Source organism: Ambystoma mexicanum, chromosome 9 (assembly GCF_040938575.1).
Source record: "Ambystoma mexicanum isolate Mex_15411 chromosome 9, UKY_AmexF1_1, whole genome shotgun sequence".
Taxonomy (NCBI): domain Eukaryota; kingdom Metazoa; phylum Chordata; class Amphibia; order Caudata; family Ambystomatidae; genus Ambystoma; species Ambystoma mexicanum.
Genome location: NC_090931.1, coordinates 1,330,011,280 through 1,330,030,370, shown reverse-complemented (window position 1 = coordinate 1,330,030,370; position 19,091 = coordinate 1,330,011,280). Strand labels below are relative to the sequence as shown.

General features: G+C 45.7%; 1 protein-coding gene across 5 annotated transcripts in view; it reads left to right on the top strand.

Moving 5' to 3' along the window:
* Positions 1–17,647, top strand: part of GLI2 (GLI family zinc finger 2) — a 1,147,062-nt gene extending 1,129,415 nt beyond the window's left edge. For 4 of the 5 annotated variants that reach the window (XM_069616740.1, XM_069616738.1, XM_069616739.1 and 1 more), the window contains one exon: positions 10,501–17,647. In XM_069616740.1, the coding sequence (XP_069472841.1) occupies positions 10,501–12,857 (2,357 nt within the window). In that variant the 3' untranslated portion in view covers positions 12,858–17,647. The remainder of the gene's footprint in view (positions 1–10,500) is intronic. The other variant, XR_011274753.1, reaches the window with a different exon arrangement.
* Positions 17,648–19,091: the final 1,444 nt, after the last annotated feature.

Below are 19,091 nucleotides of genomic sequence, written 5' to 3'. Positions count from 1 at the left end.
TTATCTTTTTTATTTTATCATTTTAAGTAATTTTAATATTTTGCATTACTTTCTAGATAGTGATAAATAGCTGGGGGTTTCACAGCTCATCAATACCTGCTTGCTATCACGCATCCATTCCCTCTTCTTCCACCTTGTACGTGTCCTTCAATTATCTTTTAAGTGGGCAGAGGGTTGCCTCTTTATCTTCTGACATACTGTTTTCAGTATAATGTCTCCTGCTCCATGCTATCCCCCAGCATCAGCAAGCAGCCACCACCAATCTGCGCTTCAATCCCTCCTTTTCTAGTTTGGGCTATAAACCGAAACTATTGCATTAGAGTACAAACAGGGCGAAATGGCATATGAGAGGGGTACACAGCTTGTAGGCTTTATCGCGATTACTTAGGCGGCCACTCTCAAATCTGGGAGTTCCTTTCCCCCCAGCAAGCAAGGTGCCATGCAACGAAAGTGCTTATACAGATTCAACTTTAGTGAGGCCTCCAACCCATCTCGTACCAAATATCCTCTGTACCACCAATGAGCTAGTAACCAGGCCGGTTTATAGTAAGAATATATATTTATTTAAGTTTTAGCAAAGAATCATAGGCAATCAAAAAAACATCAACCACCAAATGCTGTAGCACTACACAATATCACAAATTCTAATTTCTTGCAACAGTTGACTGACATACGTTTAAATGACATTCATTTGCTATAAGAGACAGGTAACATTTTGAAGTTTGCAGTCACAATTTACATCAGACTTCTTGCAAATTAACCAATTGGAAAAACACAAAACACACAGGGCCTCATTACAAGTTTGGCGGTAGCCTTGCCGGTAAAACCGGCAGGCTGCCGCCAAACCTGCGAATCTTTCTGGCACCCGCGAATGGGCAATTACCGGGTCACTATGGGCCGCCAGACCCGCTAATTGCACATTTGCGGGCACCGGAAAATATTCATTCCCATTGAGCCCTATAGGGCTCAATGGGAATGGGGAAGCCGGATGCACCGGCACCATTCGTGAATGGTGCATCCGACATGCTCTGCTTGCGGGTGCCAGTATGCCAGCCAGGCCAGTCCTGGCGGGCGGGAAGGCACCCGTGAGCAGAACTCGTAGTTTGCCAGTCCGGTAACTACAGTACCGGCATGCTTACCAGCACCGTAGTTACCGGACCGGCAAACTTGTAATGAGGCCCACAGTGACTGCTTAGTTTGCCACAAGACTCCTTTTTCCCAGCAACGCCCACCCTCCAGGAATCAATTAGATATGAACCCTCTGATCTGAGGGAGAGGTACAGGGAGTGGGAACACAATGGAAAATCGTTTTGGCATTTTATTTAGGTAAAATGCAATGTTTTGGAATTCTGATTTGGGATGCAAGGGAATAAATGGGGAATTTCGTTTTGCACCACTCCTACAATGAAAATGCAAGGTTTTGGGATTCTGGTTTGGACTGAAATGGAACATTTGTTTTGCACAATTTGTTTTCAAATGGAATGCAAGGTGTTGGGATTTTCGTTTTAGGGACACTGGTCATTAAATTGAACAGCAGGGTTACCCAATTACATTACAGACTAGAGTCATTTACAGTGCACTGGGATAATCCTTTGTCAATTTCGAATTTTGATGAAAACATCACCCCGTGATAAATGACCCTATGGGCATTAATTAAATTATATTTTTAGTTCATTGTGCTAAGGGTATACATGCTTTTATCCCCTTTGCCACTAATGGAGAGCACCCACCAATCCAAAGGTAAGGGTGAAACAGACAGATTCCAACACGATTCAATGTAACTGGATAGGGTGTTCTTCTATAGAGAAATCATTTAGTTAACTTCTTAGCTCAATATGCACAGGGTCTACCCAGTAGACCCCCCTTCACCCACTCTGGGAAAGGTACTAAGGCAAGTACCTCCCCACACAATTGATAGCTTTGGGATTTATCTACCTCCATGGTAGATCGCTGTTCTTAGCTCAAGAGGCCTACCAGATCCTAGGACCCTCTTTCAGGCAGGCAGCTCACACCTTAAGCCTCTATCCACCAACCAGGTCTCTCCAGCCACAGGCCTCTCTCAGATAGGGCTTGCAGATTTCCAAGCAAAGCCCCTGGGTCTCCTTTTCTCCCTCCTTCTAGGTAAGCCTTGGTTTAGCTTTGTTCTCCTGGCAAGGCAGTGCCCTGATAGATTAGGCAGCTCTCCTGGTCTCTCTCCCTAGTGCTTTTCTTGACAGTCCCCTTTTAGATTGGAACTTGCCAAAATACAGTGCTGATGGCACTCCATGATTATCAAAATTCCCAAACTACGGATTGGCCAGCTCTCTCCCTCTCCCTCCCCCAATACGCCCACTGCCTGCTATTAGGACAAGGAGTTGAGGGGTGTGAATGATGGAGGCTGAGGGAGGAGAAATATGCATCATCCAGAAATGATAAGTGGATTTAACTTCTTCATCGTCCTTAAAATCCAACAACATGGCTGCTGCCCTAATTTTTCAGACACTTGCTGGCACGTATATATTCTATATTTTATGGTCAGTTGGAAAATGCTAATCACATCATGGCACACCCTTCCTGGGAGGAGCTACCATTTTTATTGATGTACTCCTGACCCAAAATAGTTACAAGTCTGCCCCTTCCAGATTCAAACCTTGCTTCCATAAGCTATCATCCCACCAACTTTCTATTCCCTCAGAATTATGGGAATGCTGAAATTCTAATTGTCTTCATAACTGAAGTTGTATCCATCACACAAAATGTGTTTTTACATGGTAGCAACAGGCTTTTTATCCCACTGAATATGAGACCAGGATGAGCTAACTGGGACTATCAATGCACTTTTTATTCAAGAAAATCTATTTCATGTTAGTCAATGGCAAGGCATCCTATGTGTCCCTCAGTTTCACATCAGTGCCTACCAATTCTTAGGTTGTATTTCTCCATCTTCACTTCATTAGGACGTCTGGCTGGCCCATATGATCATGCCCTACTCTCCTGGGCTTCAAAGGTTTTTGTTCGAAGCTAAAGCACAGTTAATGGGGAGACCTGACCTTAAAGGTCATGTCTGCTGGCTGTGTTATCTGCAAATCCAACTATTCTGATCTAATTATCTGTATATCTTTGTATTTATAACTGAAAACCAGACCTCCAGGAGGTCCTCACCCACAGGTCTTGAGTACAAATTTTCAAAGGCACCGACCTTTCAGTTCAGTGGGAAAACACCAGCTGCATCCATACTTCCGAAAATACAGCTTAAAATCGACAAGACGTGCTTAGATGTAACATTTTTGCATTATATCTGGGCATCTGGTTTAAAATACAATCTTTCTTTTCTACTACATTAGAACAGATGTAGATTAATTATCTCACACAGGCCGCAGTTAACATATGAAACCAGCATTCACTTCTATAAAAACAAAATAGGCCTTTCTCTTTATAGGCTGTCATTTTATATGATACAAATTAAGTCTCTTTATTCATGATGAACGCAATCTGTCACTTGGCTTTATTTTTTAAATGTCTGGCATCATTCCTGCTTTTTATCTTCCAAATATGCAGTGTTTCAAATGTATCATTTATTTCCATGTGCACTGCTGCAATTTTACATCTGTCAAGGTGCCTTTTCTCCGTTTACACATAGTCAGTCTCTGCAGCCCCCATGTTACTTACCATTCATTGGGAATATGCATCAGTTTTCGGCTCTCAGGTAGATTCCCCTTCACTTGCGCTCCTGTCCATTTTATGGCATTGATTAGGCCCATTTTTGTTCCATTTTACTAGGCCTTATGTTGAAAATCACTGTTTTGTACTTACTTTTTTATTTCATTGGAACAGCACATTAGCCAGCTTCACTATCATAAAAGGGGCCTAGCATGGCCTCTCAATCTCTGTCACTGTGGAGCTGTATTTTCACCCCAGAGTGTGGTTTGGAAATGTGCCCACCCATTGACTGCCCATGGCAATTCTAATCCCGATTGCCATTCCCACCCAGTTCCTGCCCCTCCCCGCCAAAAACACCTCCTCATGGGAACTCTTTTAGCTCTATTTATTCAGGCCTTACCATCAAACTTTGCACTCAAAGTGCCTACCAACATTTTTTCAAGGCAGTCTTCTGACATTTAATGACGTAATTGAAGCAGTAAAAAAAATAGAAAATTAGATCACCAATATCTTAACTGGATTCTCTGCTTTGCACTTGTTGTGATCATCAGGATGTGTGACTGGGTATGATGTTCATACAACAGATAAGCATTCTTCCCAGTGATTCATCATCAATGATCCATTACAATTTGTCATCAAAGGAGGACTTGATTTAGATCCCAGTCTCTTCTGAAACCATTAAAAAAAAAAATGTTAAAGCTGGTCTTTAGTTAATCGTCCAGATCGTCCAGATCCATGCCACTCAAAAATGGACCTGTGCAATCCCCACAGCTTATTTATCTTTAAGGGTGACATTTGAGGTCCTCTTCTAGGTGCGAGTCTGAGAGACAGCGTATCGCCAAATCTAGACTATGTCACGATTCTTGAAAAGGCAGTGACTTAATTGCGTTCCTCCACCACTGCGGCTAGCTGTTAAATTGCTGATGAATAACTGACCTCATGTTCCGCAGCTAGTCCAGTGTGGTGCTGTTAGACTTGTAGGGCTGAACCTCTGTGATCACATCGAAACAAAGATACACCAACTCAGCCAACTGCTCTTGGTCTCTAAAAAACTAAACACATGCACTACTCAGAAGGCCATCATGTCAAGCCAAGGTACAGCATCAAAAAAACAAAGGCAAGACAAATGGAAAACAAATGCTGCAGCCTCACTCGTCCCGGTGCCAGAGGGCACCCGCGTGTGCTGGCTCCTTTGTGAAGCGGTCTTGAGCCCCACTTCAGCCTCGCACATTCCTGCTCCAGAGGACACCCACGTGTACTGGCCCCTTTATGCGGCGGCCTTGAGCCCCGCTTCATCTTCGCCCTTCCCTGCACCTACAGGCACCCCCATGGGTTGGTTTTCATTGCCCTGCACTCTTGATCCCTGCTGCAGCCACATTCATCCCATGGTTGCAGTTTACCCGCATGTGTTAGGATTCTCCTTGGCTTGGCACTGAACCCGCGGTTCACCCGCATGTGTTCGGATTCTCCTTGGTTTGGCACCGAAGCCTGTAGTTCACCCACATTTGTTTTGTTTCTGCTTGGTTTGGCACCTTAAACCCGCTCCGTAACATGGAGGCATTGAATCCTTGAGCCCAAAGCACCAATATTATCAACATCAACAACATAATTGTCTGCACAGAATCTCTGAGCACGCCGCACCAACACTGCTCCAACAATGAAAGGGTGATTCACTTTGGCCCTCATCTCCCCCTTACCTCTCTGCTGATGCATTCAGCCCTTTCTGCTCCATTATGGCGGCACTGCATTTGTGAGCTTCCAGTACCACCTTTGTTACAACCATGAAGGCTTGTTTCTCTCTGGCCTCTTCTGAGTCTCATCCACTTGCACCCACGTGTACTCTTGCGTTTCACAGATCCAAATGATTTTAAAAATCAAATTTAGGCGCTGTGCATTTTTTACATCTGTGCACCTTTCTTACATTGCATTTGTGCCTCTTTCAAAAAATCGAATTTAGGCTGTGTGCACTTTTTAGATCTGTGCACCTCACTTGTATTGCCACGAGCTTGGACTCCCCAGCACTTACGCCCTCTGCCCTCTTCCTTGCTGCACTTGCACGTTCGGAATACTCACAAGGCATAGTAGGTTCGTCCTTTCTTCCTTTTCCTTCCACTGCTCCTATTAAATATTGTCTTTATTTCATGCCCTTGTTCCCTCCCCTCGCTCTGTGCGCGCTTTGAAACCGTATTTTACTTGCTGTATAAGTGCCTAACAAGCAAACAACAAATAAATAAATGCGTGTGGACTTTCAGAACCTCTGTCTTGACGCTTGCGATCCTCAAACACAACGCCTCCTGCTCCTCCGAGCAGTCACCCTCTCCTCTGTAAATCTCTAGCACCACATCTCCACATCACAAATGAATTTAAGCTCCATGACACCCTTTGGTCGTATTCCCGGCAGAAGGAAAATGTTATGGCCACCAGTAATCAGAGAAGTTCCATCCAATGGAAACGGCAGTGGCTTTCCTGGATTACCACCGGGCATTTAAAGAATTCCACTAAAATGTAGGGTGGACATGGTTAGTGTACAGTAGTCGTTCACATCAATAGTATACATGGTTTTAACTGCACACAATAATCAATTCTGAGCCAGTGTTTTTAAATTACATATGAAAGGTGGTGAGAGGATGGGCATCATAGAGGCTGACTCTTTTCAAGCCCCACCCAGAGCCCCATTCAATACTTTCTTTCTGTTTGCTGAAGAGAAGCACTCGTGCATCCTTTCTCTGTAGTAATTTTATTTAAAAAACAGTTCTGGGTATGTTTTGACATTTTAACCTGCTTCTCTGGGGTGGAGATAATACATAAGTGGATGTGGAAGATGAAATACCACCTTATAAAACAGTGATATGTACCCGTAGCAGTATTCTGTAGGAATTCAACTGACAGTGAATACCTCCAGCGCCTGTCAAGAAGTTGGTGGTAAAAGAAGTATTATGTGTCCAATACTGCCCGTTTTGGCATTACCTCTAGGGCTGGAATGAGTACCTTACTGTTATTCAGGGGCCACTGAAAAATGTACCTCTTCTTGCGGGCCCTCAACACTCATAGAATCCTAACCATCAGTGATAAAACCATCTCTACTAGTCCATCCCAAAGCCATGCACACAACTCCCCATCCCATTCACAGACTGACGGCTCTCAATGTTTACACTTAAATGTGATAATGCACTGTATCCACCCGTGCAAGAGCCCTGCACACCATGGTGGATTTATGTAATGTATTTATTGTGCATTTGTAATTCGCTTATACAGCAGACATTGTGTTTCATAGTACCCACAGGGTAAAGGGAGGGAATATGGGACAAAGGCAGTAGAATACAATAATGAGCAGCATAGTGGTGGTCCTACTAGGCCTTGTGAGCATTTGCATCGTGCAAGTGCAGAGAGAGAGAGAGGGGGAGGGGCGAGGGGGCAAGTGCTGAGGAGATTTCGCAGGCGGGGGGAACTGCCATGGGGTGAGTTGCCGGGTACCGGTAAGTGCTAGGGAGAGGTCACATAGAAAACAACTGTCATCTGCCGTTACAAAGTTCAGTCCTGTGAGGGAACACAGACCAGGGGGTGCCCAAGGGCAAGTGCTAGGAGCATCTGCGGGTGATTGGTAGGACGGCCCTGACGCAGGAGGACACATAAGGGCCAAGGTCACCAATCTCAGCGATTTCAGGTGTTAGCACAGGAGGGGAAGCGGGAAGGATGAGGGGCTTCTGAAATTTGAGGAGATCTGGCTCTCAAGATGGAGAGGGAGGGGGAGGATGTTCCAAAGGAACTACTTATTAAACATGCAATAAATATCCATTAGAAGAGGATCTCTTATCTCCCAAACCTCAAACGGCTTTAACTTTACGAAGCAACAGTGCGCATTATAACTCTTCATGTTCTGGATACTGAATGTTGAACCTTTACGTCACGATCATTCCGAAAGATCCCTGTGAGGAGGCCAGTAGCACGTACTGAAGGCAGCGGGCTCTTGATGTATCCAAGAGGGCTGCTAGGTCCTAATTCGGAAAACGTTTGATCAAAATTGCCACAAAGGAAGTCATGGTGGTGGGTAGCTCTGACCAAAGAGCTTTTAAGTATTGAAGAATCTCCTATGCAGTGTAAAAAGTCTTTCCAGAGGTCTGGGTCCACCCTGGTGATTTGACTGTAACTGTCCATTGAGCTGTGCAGCCTACACTTTCAAGCAGATGTGTGGCCGCGTACATCAGATCAATGAATCATAAAGAAGCTGGTAACATGCAACGATGGGTGCAGAGGCACCGCCATCCCCTCCTCAATTCGGCGTGCACCCCTGGGAGATGTCTGGAAGGATTTGGTGGATTGGTACATGGACCAAGAAGGTGCTTGTTCTCTCATTTTCAGCAGCATTAGTCTATACTAAGAGAATCCCCCATGTACACTGCGATTCCATGCAGAATAGTCCTCCATGTGACATGAGTTGCTATCCCGCTCAACTCTGACATATCACACTAGTGGATAAGTATCAGAGGGTTATTTAAACAGCTACTCCTTCTGTACGTACACAATATGTTTGCAAAACCCCCAATGATCCCCGAAAAAAAGACCTTCATAGAAATGCCACGGATTCCCCAAAGTTATGTTCAGAAACTTCAGTGAGGCCTCTGGCAACTTTCCTTAGAACTGAGTAACACTGGCCGGATAGGAGACCGAAGATGCTCTCGTGCCTTTACACGCCTGCTCTGTGCCGTGGTCTGCAACCATGAAGTAACAGTTAAGACGTTGATTTAATTCATCAATATTTTATCCTGTCTTTATATCATTAATTCTCTTGAATGAAGATCATTACTTGACGATGTTGCAACTTGTTTCGGGAAGAGCCTCCTTTTCAGGCATTGAAAAAAACCCATTAAAAAAGCGTGTTCGTGTGTTGATCAGTACTTCTTGGCTTCGGCCTGCCTGTAGTACATAAGGCATGAACCCTCCCACTGTTCACTCTGGTGAAGCAGACCAATCTCCAGCGGTGTAACTCAAGAACCTTTATTGCGACAGTGTTCCGCCGGGGCTGCCAACACTGCATGCAACGTTTATCACCAAACGTGTATGGCGTTGCGAAAAGGACGCCCTTGCGTGTCGCATCGCATGTATAGTGTGTTAACTGGACAAATGAGATTGAAGATCAAGTGAACAATGTAACAATTGCCTAAAGTTCTAAACACTAACACAAAGGCATAGTTCAGTTTCAATTATAATGCAATGCCGTTGTTAGGCGTGTAGTAACCTATGCCAAAATGAGTGTATGAATATTTAAATGTTATTGATAATAAACATCAACATGTTTACATACTTATGAAAGCCACTAGGTTTGTACCAACAATGCATCAAAGGTGAAAACAAAATGTTATTCATAATCAAACATAAAAGAAAGACTAAATATGTACATTGCGATGTTACTGGGGATCTCATAGATTTTATTATGTTGAAGGCAACTTAAAAAGATGTACAAATCGGTTACCTTTGTCACTTGGCATAAGGTATACAACAATGTTAATGCTTCAAATTAAAAACAATATCAAATAAAACATGATTTTTTATTGTAAATGTTCAGTCATAGTTTTGTACTGTCTTGCCTCTCCAGCCCAACTCCACTCATGTTTACTTGGCTGGCCAGAGGTTCTGTGATCATTGGCTACACCCTGGGCACCTTTGTCTGCCAGTTCAGTGGATTTGGAGAGATTATGTAATTTCACAATCTCGCTCTCTGTCAAAAAAGATTCTGCTCTCTAACAATGTTATTACATGTGATACCAATTGCGTGAAGTGTGCAAGACCATCTTTGTTCATGGTGAGGATTTGATCCCACAGGGCAAGGCGGCTAATGTAACAGGAACATGTGAATTCCAACGTTGGCATCTCCTTGAAGAGTCCATGAATCAGTGACCTCAGTGGAGAGATACACCTTCAGGCATGGCTACAGTGTCAAATGAATTGTACACCGTTTCTGATTTACCACATACATTCCTATACTGCAATACTGACACACCCAATAAGTCTGTGAGCAAGCACAGGACAAGGGTCTAACTCCACGCAGATGACCAAGAATGCAGCATTTAAGTGTTCATAAAACCATATAAGATCTTACATGTGTCTGCGCTCTTTCGATTGAGATTCTTTTCTCTTTCTGTTGCCTCTCTCATGCTTTTAAACACTGGGCAGGGTTTATCTCCTTTCGGTGGGAGTAATTACAATGATGCCCAAGGGAGTATCTGCAAAATCAAATTAAGATTATAGCTTTGCTAGTCTTTTGGAGCAGTTTTTAGTACGCATTTATTAAAGGAACATGCAAACGTGTGTTGGGTAATCCAGAGGGATCTAAGGGATTATTGCAACGGCCGAAAATGGCGATTTTATTTTAAACCCCTTTACACCACATATATATGCGGGGGGGAGAACCCCCACAGCTCCCCCCATATTAATATTATATTCTATACCCCCCCACATATATATGGGTCAGAAGGGGGATTAAAAAAAAAAGTCACCATTTTCGGCCGTCGTAATTGTGAGGGCGACATTTTGGAACGATTCCATCCAGAATTCTAATGTTGACTGTTCTGTTGCCGGTGAGGTCAGATTGTATAAGAACATCTATGACAATGTACATTTACTGGTACCAGGAAGTGGTAAAAATAACTCTGAGGTGGTCTTTATGTCTTCACAATCTGTGAGTCCATGTGCAGTTCAGGTAGATTTAAGGAAAATATGTGACCTCGCATTTCATCTAGTGCAGGTGTTAGGAACTGTTAACTATATCTCGGCATCAATGAGTGATTGACTTGTCATATGTTGATAGCAGGAGAAGGTTCTCTCGTTGTTCTGTTGAGTAACATTTGCTTTTCTTTCCATTAGGTTCTTTGCCAGAAGGTGTTGGTGGATCTATGCAAACGTGTCCAAGAATTATGGAGCTGACAGCCAATGAAGTGATGATGATGAACCAGCTGAACGAACGCCGTGACAGTGCAACAAGTACAATGAGCTCGGCCTACACCAACAGCCGCAGATCATCTGGAATTTCTCCCTATTTCTCGAGCCGTCGTTCTAGTGAGGTTTCTCAATGTGGGGGCCGTCCAAACAATATAAGTTCTGCTGATTCCTACGATCCCATTTCAACTGATATGTCCCGTCGTTCCAGTGACGCCAGCCAGTGCAGTGGGATACCTGGTCTTCTTAACTTAACACCAGCTCAGCAGTATCGCCTGAAGGCAAAATATGCTGCAGCCACAGGTGGCCCTCCACCCACACCTCTACCTAACATGGAAAAGATGAGTCTGAGAAACAAGATGTCGCTCTTCGATGGCCAAGAGTTGACCGTTCCCCCTTTCCGCCATCCTCCAGGTCCTAGGCGCTGCAGTGACAATGGAGGAGGTGCATATGGCATGCCCACAACCTTTCCCCAGGAGCTAGCAGGCAACGGTACAAGACGAGCAAGTGATCCTATTAGGAGGCCCCCCATAGACCCCCATTCTCTTTCAAGAGTGCAACGCTTCAACAGCATGAACAACATGAATCCCTCTTACGCAGGTCATGCCGTTGAGAGAAGGAACTTTAGTCTGCAGAATTACACTCACTCTGACAACAACTTGAACCGGCACATATATTCACCACGACCACCTAGCATTACTGAGAATGCCGTCATGGAAGCAGTGTCAAGCGAGGCAGCTGGCCACGCAGGTGAGGAGGACATTATGCTGCCAGATGATGTAGTGCAGTATCTAAAGTCTCAGAACACTGGACCTGCAGAGGAGAACAGTACAGCATACTTCAATAACAACATGCAAGGTTACCCGGGCAACGTGAAACTGCAGAACCAGAACTTCAACAGCCATCGCAGGATGGCCGTTACCGATGCAAATCTGAATGTTCCCAGGTCCTTAATGGAAGAGTGCCAAGTGGATTTTGGCACCTCTTCCAACATGCACAAAAATAACATGCCAGTCCAGTGGAACGAGGTCAGCTCAGGGACCGTGGATGTCATATCCAACCTCACAAAACAACAGTTGTCTCAAGGGAATTTAGCCGTTGTTCAGCAGAAGCAGAACTTGGGTCAATATCAGAACTTCAACCAGCAAGTCATGCCAACCAACCAAAACCACATTAATGTAGCACAGCAACACGCCTTGCAGAGAAACACAAATGTGAGTGGACACAGGGTGCATTTGATGCAGCAGCGGCATGAGCAAATCGCCCAGTGCCCGAATCGAAACATTAACCAGGATTTCACACTACATCAGGGATATAGCACAGCTCAGCAAATTCAGAATCCGAACACAGTCAGGACAGAGCAGCATCAGCCATTGTCAGCATGCAGCAACCTAGGCTCAAAATCCAGCCACTGCACTCACCTCCCACAAATGGAGTCAATTTCCGGTTCCTCGTTCATGAACGGAAGCAATAGAGAATGCACAATGCCAAACCAAGAGATGCAAGGACCTGCGCATCCAAACTTTTCATCTCAGTCATATCATATCAATGCTTCCCAAAGCCCGGAGTCCTTCCAGCAACTCGGCACTTTAACAGCCTCGAATCAACAAAATGTTATTGACGCGCAACAAAATCTGGTGGGTTCAGAGAGACAGACCTACCCCTCTGGGGCAATCCAACCCCGGCCTCCAGTTGGGCCTAGTCCTGTGAATAGACATCGAGGGTTACATTCGGCACAGCAACTTGGGTACATGAGAATTCCACAGAACTTGTCTAGTTCAAGTGCCACCCATCAGACAGCAGAGGCTTCTCCAAAAAGGACAAGCATCGTGGGTTCTGCACAGCTGCCGCAGCACGTGGACAATGAACGTGAAGACAGCTTGATGCATTACTCTGGCCAAATCCACATGTATGAACACAATGGCAACTTTGACAGTCATGTGGGCTGCATCGGTGGGCCACCGCAGGACACATCGCAAGTGAAACCAGCAGCAATGCCTTCGCCAGGGGTCAATCAAGTCTCGAGTACCGTGGACTTTCAGCCCGCCACCATTGACTTTGATACAATGATGGACGACGGTGACCACTCAAGCCTAATGTCAGGGACCCTGAGCCCCGGCCTCCTGCAGAACCTATCCCAGAACTCCTCTCGCCTTACAACTCCACGCAACTCCTTGACTTTGCCGCCTATCGCGGCTGGAATTAGCAATATGGCGATAGGGGACATGAGCTCCATGCTATCGACTCTAGCTGAAGAGAACAAATTTCTCAACTTGATGTCTTAACGCAAAGCACAACTGTATACAAGGACTCTGGGACCTCCAACGCCAAGCAATTTAATGAATGTGCTTTTTACGGTCAACCAATTTATATAGGGTAGATTTCTACAAGTATTATGTGCACAATATGAGAGACTGAATGGTATCTGCATAGACTATAAGGACTCTTGCACAGGCAGTAATCGCTCACAAGGGTTGCCAACATAATTATTTCCATTCTTTCTACCCAAGCACTGAGGAAGGGCTCTAGAGGCTGAAACAATGCATTGCAACCGTTTACCTTGTGCCATGTAAATAGGCTTTTCTTCGCCACGCTTTGTGTTGTGAGTCAGTCAGTTAAGGCTGATGTCAATTGCAATTTGCCACCCCCTCCCCCAAACTTCCTAGAATGTCAAATGGCTTGAAACAAATGTGCGATACACATTACAGAAGCCACACCCATGTGTTGTGATGTGAAGCTTTATTTGGGGTCCTTGGCCCCTAGAATAAGGTTGCCCTGGAGGATTATTTTAGGTTTCCTTCTGCAGCCATTCGAAGCCTCTGCCATCAGAAGCAAAGTGCCTTACTGTAATTTAGCATAACAGCAAAAGGCCAGCCCGCCCCCAAATCCACTCGCAGACCATTCTGATTCGTTTTCATGGCCCCTCTTGTCTTTACCTGTGCATCCTTTGCCAATGACTGGCCCCAAAACCCTCGCCTCCTCGAATGAAAGTGATGCCAAAAATAGACAGATTTCAGCACCAAAAACTTTAAAAAAACTGTTTCTGATCCCAAAACCTGGCTGCTTTTATGCTACCGTTCACTGAGACCACAATCCTACTAACTCCGTGTTACTGTGTCAGTGCTTTTGCTTTCCTGTATTTCTGGTGAAGTGAGTCATTCTCTAAAGGCTAGTTAGCTCCCTTGGCATGAGCAGTATATGCTGATCCAGGGGTGTCTGGAAGTGCCCCCTGCACAGTAGAGAAACATAAAATGCATCGCATGTTGAGCTGGCAGATCTGCGGCCAGTTGCCAACATCAGGTAACTGGAAAGCGTTTCCTGTAACATCCCTGCGTGCGTCCTGCGCAAAAACGGGGTTTCCATCGCAAATCAGGCAGACGTTGCTTGCTGCAACTCGATTCGCAATCCGCCAAGCTTTAACTGTGCTAGTGGTGTAGCTCTCCTGCAATGCAGTTAGACCCGGTGGTCGGGGAGCCGTGTGCTTGCGTAGTAGCAGTGTGTAAAAGAAACTACTGCGCCTCGCGGGCACTCTGAAGATAGCCGGGTTCATCCCGCGTGGGATACATTGGCATAGTGTGACTGTAGCCTGGTCAGTTTCACCCTGGCTAAACCTTCCTCATTGAGTCGACTCAATTTCGGGTATTCTTCAGAAGCACGCATGTGCTGAAGAGCACTCGAGTGGGGATAGTTCTCGAGCACATGTAAAATACGTATATTTGGGCTAGGTCTAAGCACAGCGAGTAGAGCGCTCGCTCTGACATCCGTGCAGAGCCTGCCGACGCAGGTTCAAATCCCGGCGGAGCCAAACTCAGCCTTTCATCCTTCCGAGGTCGGCGCAGGTTTAACTCCCGGCAGGGCCAAACTCAGCCTTTCATCCTTCCGAGGTCGACGCAGGTTTAAACTCAGCCTTTCATCCTTCCGAGGTGGATAAATTCACACTGTTGATGATAATAAGCGGCGCTCAGATGCCCGAGGGTTCACTTGGACAGCACCTTGCCACAGGGATCCGACTTTCAGACTAATATTCCTGGGCCTACAGCACCAGGGCATAAAACTGTGCACATGGGCAGGCGACCATTGCAATCACTCTATGGAGATGCCCTCTTTCATATATCTGATCTGGCAAGCATAACCTTCTGTCCTCTGCCCTTTAATAATAATAATAATTCATTTCTAATATAGCACTACACCCCCATAGGTCTAAAAACGCTGAAATAAATGAGGACATCATTTGCCCACAGAGTGTTAGTCAAGGTATTGACGTCGGGAGGATGAAAGGCTGAGTTGACCCTTCTGGGTTTCGAACCTGCCACAGCAGGCTGCACACAGATATCAGGGGAGAGCGCTTAGCCCACAGTGCTATCTGACCAGCATACAACATCCAGTAGGACACATTGGCTATACGGGGGAACTCGAAGGCAGGGCTCTGCTGAGCCCCTAGCTCTTCCACAAGTCTTACAAACCCACCTGCAAGTCTACTTCTTCTCCCACTCTTCTTCCTGTTGGGGTCGTCCATAGTTTTGCCCCTGGCCCCTCCATATATTATACAGGAATCATCATCTACTCCTTAAAATTTCGCTAGCACCCTTTTGCTATTGATTCCCAATGTTATGCCTACTCCCCTAGCCCCTCAGGTTCACTCCTAGGCTTGCATCACTGAAGGCCACTTTGTCACCTTCTACTGGGTATTGAGGACTGAAACATCTGCTTATACTACACAGGATCATCTCAGCCCCCATTCCCAAGTGATTCGCTGCCACCGCCTGTCCTCGCAATCTCAGGGTCCAGGAAACTGCAAACTGAGGCTGCTCGCCCTCAGCACCACAGCGGTAATAACCTCAGCATGAGTTGCCTCCACCGCACCGTTCCAGCCAGTGAAACCCTCATCACTTCTCAGAGGTCAGCGAACAAGAGGCTTGAACCATCCCCTTCCTTCCTTCCATTCCTTCAATGTCCTTGACAATGTCCTTGTCACTGACACCAAAGCCGCCTACCTCTACCCCCACCAAACAAGCTGACGTATGGCCTTCTACAGATACCGCAACATGCTTGTGGCTTCACCCACCTAGCACAGCCCAATGCCTGGCCTCCTCCCCAACCCCCGCCAATGCAGCTTACATTGCAAACCCCACCATCGCCTCATGGCACCACAATCCACACATGTTGCAATGCTTCTCAATTCAGGTCCTTCAACATCATGGCTCCCACCGCTGAAACACCATCAGATGAAAGCACGACCAATCGTAAACCTCCCAGCATTTATAAAGGACCCGGAATAGACCTCTCCCAAGTTGAGGAATGCCCTATTGATGAGGCATTGCACCAAGAATTGCCACCATTTGCTGCTAGCAATGGACACCACACCATTTTTGCAGTGTTTGTGTGCTGTCTCTCTATAGCAAATGCATCATTGTCCATTCTAAAATGGCCCCCACATGCTGCCATGGCCTATAGATTGCCTGCTAACTTGAGCCATTGATTAATCATGTACATCATTTCTGCCGCCTTGTTCAAATATAAAATACAGAGGGATTAGATAGGGAAGGGGCGCATATCAATGCACATTGCCGCCTCCACCCATGACCGACGCCCATGCACGCAGGAGAGATTTCCACCCCTTTCCATTGCGTTGATACTTCGGGGGATGTGTGTCTGAAAATGCCGCCCGCTTCCGGCCCCAAGCCTCCAGCACCTGTGAATGTCCCTGGGTGGTGGCAACTGCAAGGCTGTGGTAGATCTTGATATTGGATAGCCTTTGCCACCACAAAAATGCACGCCTTTGTACAGACCCGTGCCAAAGGTGTGCACCCGCAACTCACTGCGGGTATCACATTCTGCTCCGCAGGCGCAGTTGGTGCAGAGGGGCCACGTCTAGTTCGCTATATTCTGCATGAGGCCACAGTTCAAAGGCGTTTAAGTGGATGGAACAAAATCATTGTCCTGCTCTACAGCCGCCATTACACCTACAAAAATATCTTTCTACTGAAATTCTTCCATGGGGTAAAATGTGCAAAGCATTTTTGGAAACTATCTCCACAACGTAAAAAGCCTGGGTCTGTTCCTGGTGCCAACGTTACTACTCTTCCCCAGGGAACTGTCACTTCTCGCCATTTATATATCACTATTTCGGCCAGGCCCTTGCTCTCAGTTGCGAATGTATTGTTATGTTGGGTCAAATGTCTTTTCTTTTTACTTCATACCGCAGTCTTTCCTTGCATGATTTCCTCCCAGTTTATGTCCTCAGAAGTTGGCAATGGGAATGCATGTCTTCCTTTAGCCCCAATGTAGAGCATGTTGATAACATGTGCGTCTCATGTACTCTATAACCCCTGATTCATGGAACTGTGCAAAGTGTATTTATGCGGTGCAAAGTCACTTTGAACCGTGCAAAGAAGTCCATGATTTGGGCGCTATGGCTTTTCCCTCCAGCAACATTGCGCAGCCGGTACTGCTGGATGTTTGTGATTTCTTCGAATCCATTTCACCAAAATACCACTTCTTCTTTTAACTTTTTAAACTTTTTTTTTAATGTAGGTGCGATCCCCCGCAGACCCCCTAAGCCCTCCCCACCCTAACTTATACCCTTACCCCACACCCACCTAGTATGCATTACACATATACCATTTCCCCAACCATTTTCGGTGAAATCACATTAGGGAAAATGGTATTTGAAGCAATCTACAGTAACAGGTACTGGCACCACGCAAATCATGTTAGCAGTATTACGCTGCCAGGAGCCCTCATGACTGTTCCTTTTCATGAGCCTGGCTGTACACGTGGCTTTTTCCCATCCTTATAAGAAAGCGAAGTCTTACCGGCCGGGAGTTTCTTGGGCGTTTTGGAGTAAGCACCCTTTGATATTTTGTACGAAGCAGTGTTACCGTATGATAGCCATTCCAAACCTGTATATATTCTGTATAGAAGACTGCATCACTAAACATAGTGTAATAGTCCTTTCAAAAATATATCAAAAGAGCATTTTTAGCTGTTTTCTATATCCGATGAACAGAGGTACGCAACTTGCCGAAATTGTACATACGCCTTTTGTACATTAAATCAGACCTTGTTTTCATAACCTCTTTGGTGTGGCAATTCCTTGAAGTGTGAATGGGCTGCAGACCACCCACCCTCCATCTGTTTGTCTGTCATGCCTGTACGTCCAGAAAGGAATACGTTGTGTCTGTTTCTCATTCCACGTGACCCACCAAGCACTGGATTTCTGTTGTGTTGAGTATTATCAGAGGAGGTTGCAGGTTACGCTTGGGCCCAAGTCTCATAAAGCGCGCCAGTGATGGGCAATTCAGCACGCCTGAGACTGTCATTTGCACCAACACACCAGTGCACAAATGCCATGGAACTGACTGATCAGGGCAAACAATACCTGCACTGCACTTATTCACGAGTATGGGAGCCAAACTTTGCACATTTTGGTCTGCGTTGATATTAGTGCAAGATTGCCCATCCATGGTGTCAAATTCTCTGTTATCATTGCAAAGCATGTGTGCTGAAATTGGTGTAAAATTGACCATCCTTGGTGTAAATGGTATGTCTTTGGTGGAATGTATGTGATCCAGTCATTATGGTTTACTTTGAACTCTTATGGTCACTGATGCAGCAACAACCCATCTTCCATTAGTGTGGATTGACAAAAGACCTAGATCTAACCAAACTCCAAAACCACCTTAAGTGCCAACTGACCTGTAGAAGAAGTTGAGAATATGGCTTTCAGGTCAGGGTTTGGGTGCGGACATGCTGGTAACGGCCCACAAACCCAAGCCATGGTAGGCCCGAGTGAAGCGAGCCAATCCCCCAAGAGGGTGTGGGGGGAATGAAAAAAAGATGGCTGCCAGCTTAGGGAAAAGGGATTAGTACCTTTACCATTTCTATAGTGGCGGCCGGAGCGGGAGGTGCGGCAGACCGCAGCTCAAAGCTCTGGTCCTGCAGGTAAGTGTGGCGGGAGGAGGTGTGGGGGGCTTATTTGGATTGCCAGGACTACGGGTGCAGGGAGGCAATAGGGAGAGGCTAGCTGTTGCCTCCCCGTAATTAAAAGAAAAATGGCACACCCATGGAAGGGCCTCGGGTGGCTATATTCTTGCCTGCTGTTCCATCCACCTGATTGGCCAATGACCCTTCCCCGGTTGAGAATGCCATTGATATTTAACAAGTACACCACCATTCATTATCTCGCATCATCGACGAATATGCATCTCTCTGTGCAGAATGTGAAAAACCTCAAGTAATAAGCTCCTTGCTTTTCAGAAGCTCCTGATGCAGAGTGGACATGATCCCAAAAACATCTACAAGCTCTAGAAAGGAATCGACGAATATTGAAGTTGCTACTTACTGCGCAGGATGTATATGGTAGATAATAATAAAAATAGTAATAGCATTGTGTTGTTTCATGACAGACGCTTCCAGCTTCTAGGTGCTGTAGTAACAGGTGTTTATTCTTACCTTATTGTTTTTAATGATACTGGATCTATCTAGCGCGGAAGGATGAAGGTCTAAGTCAGCCATGC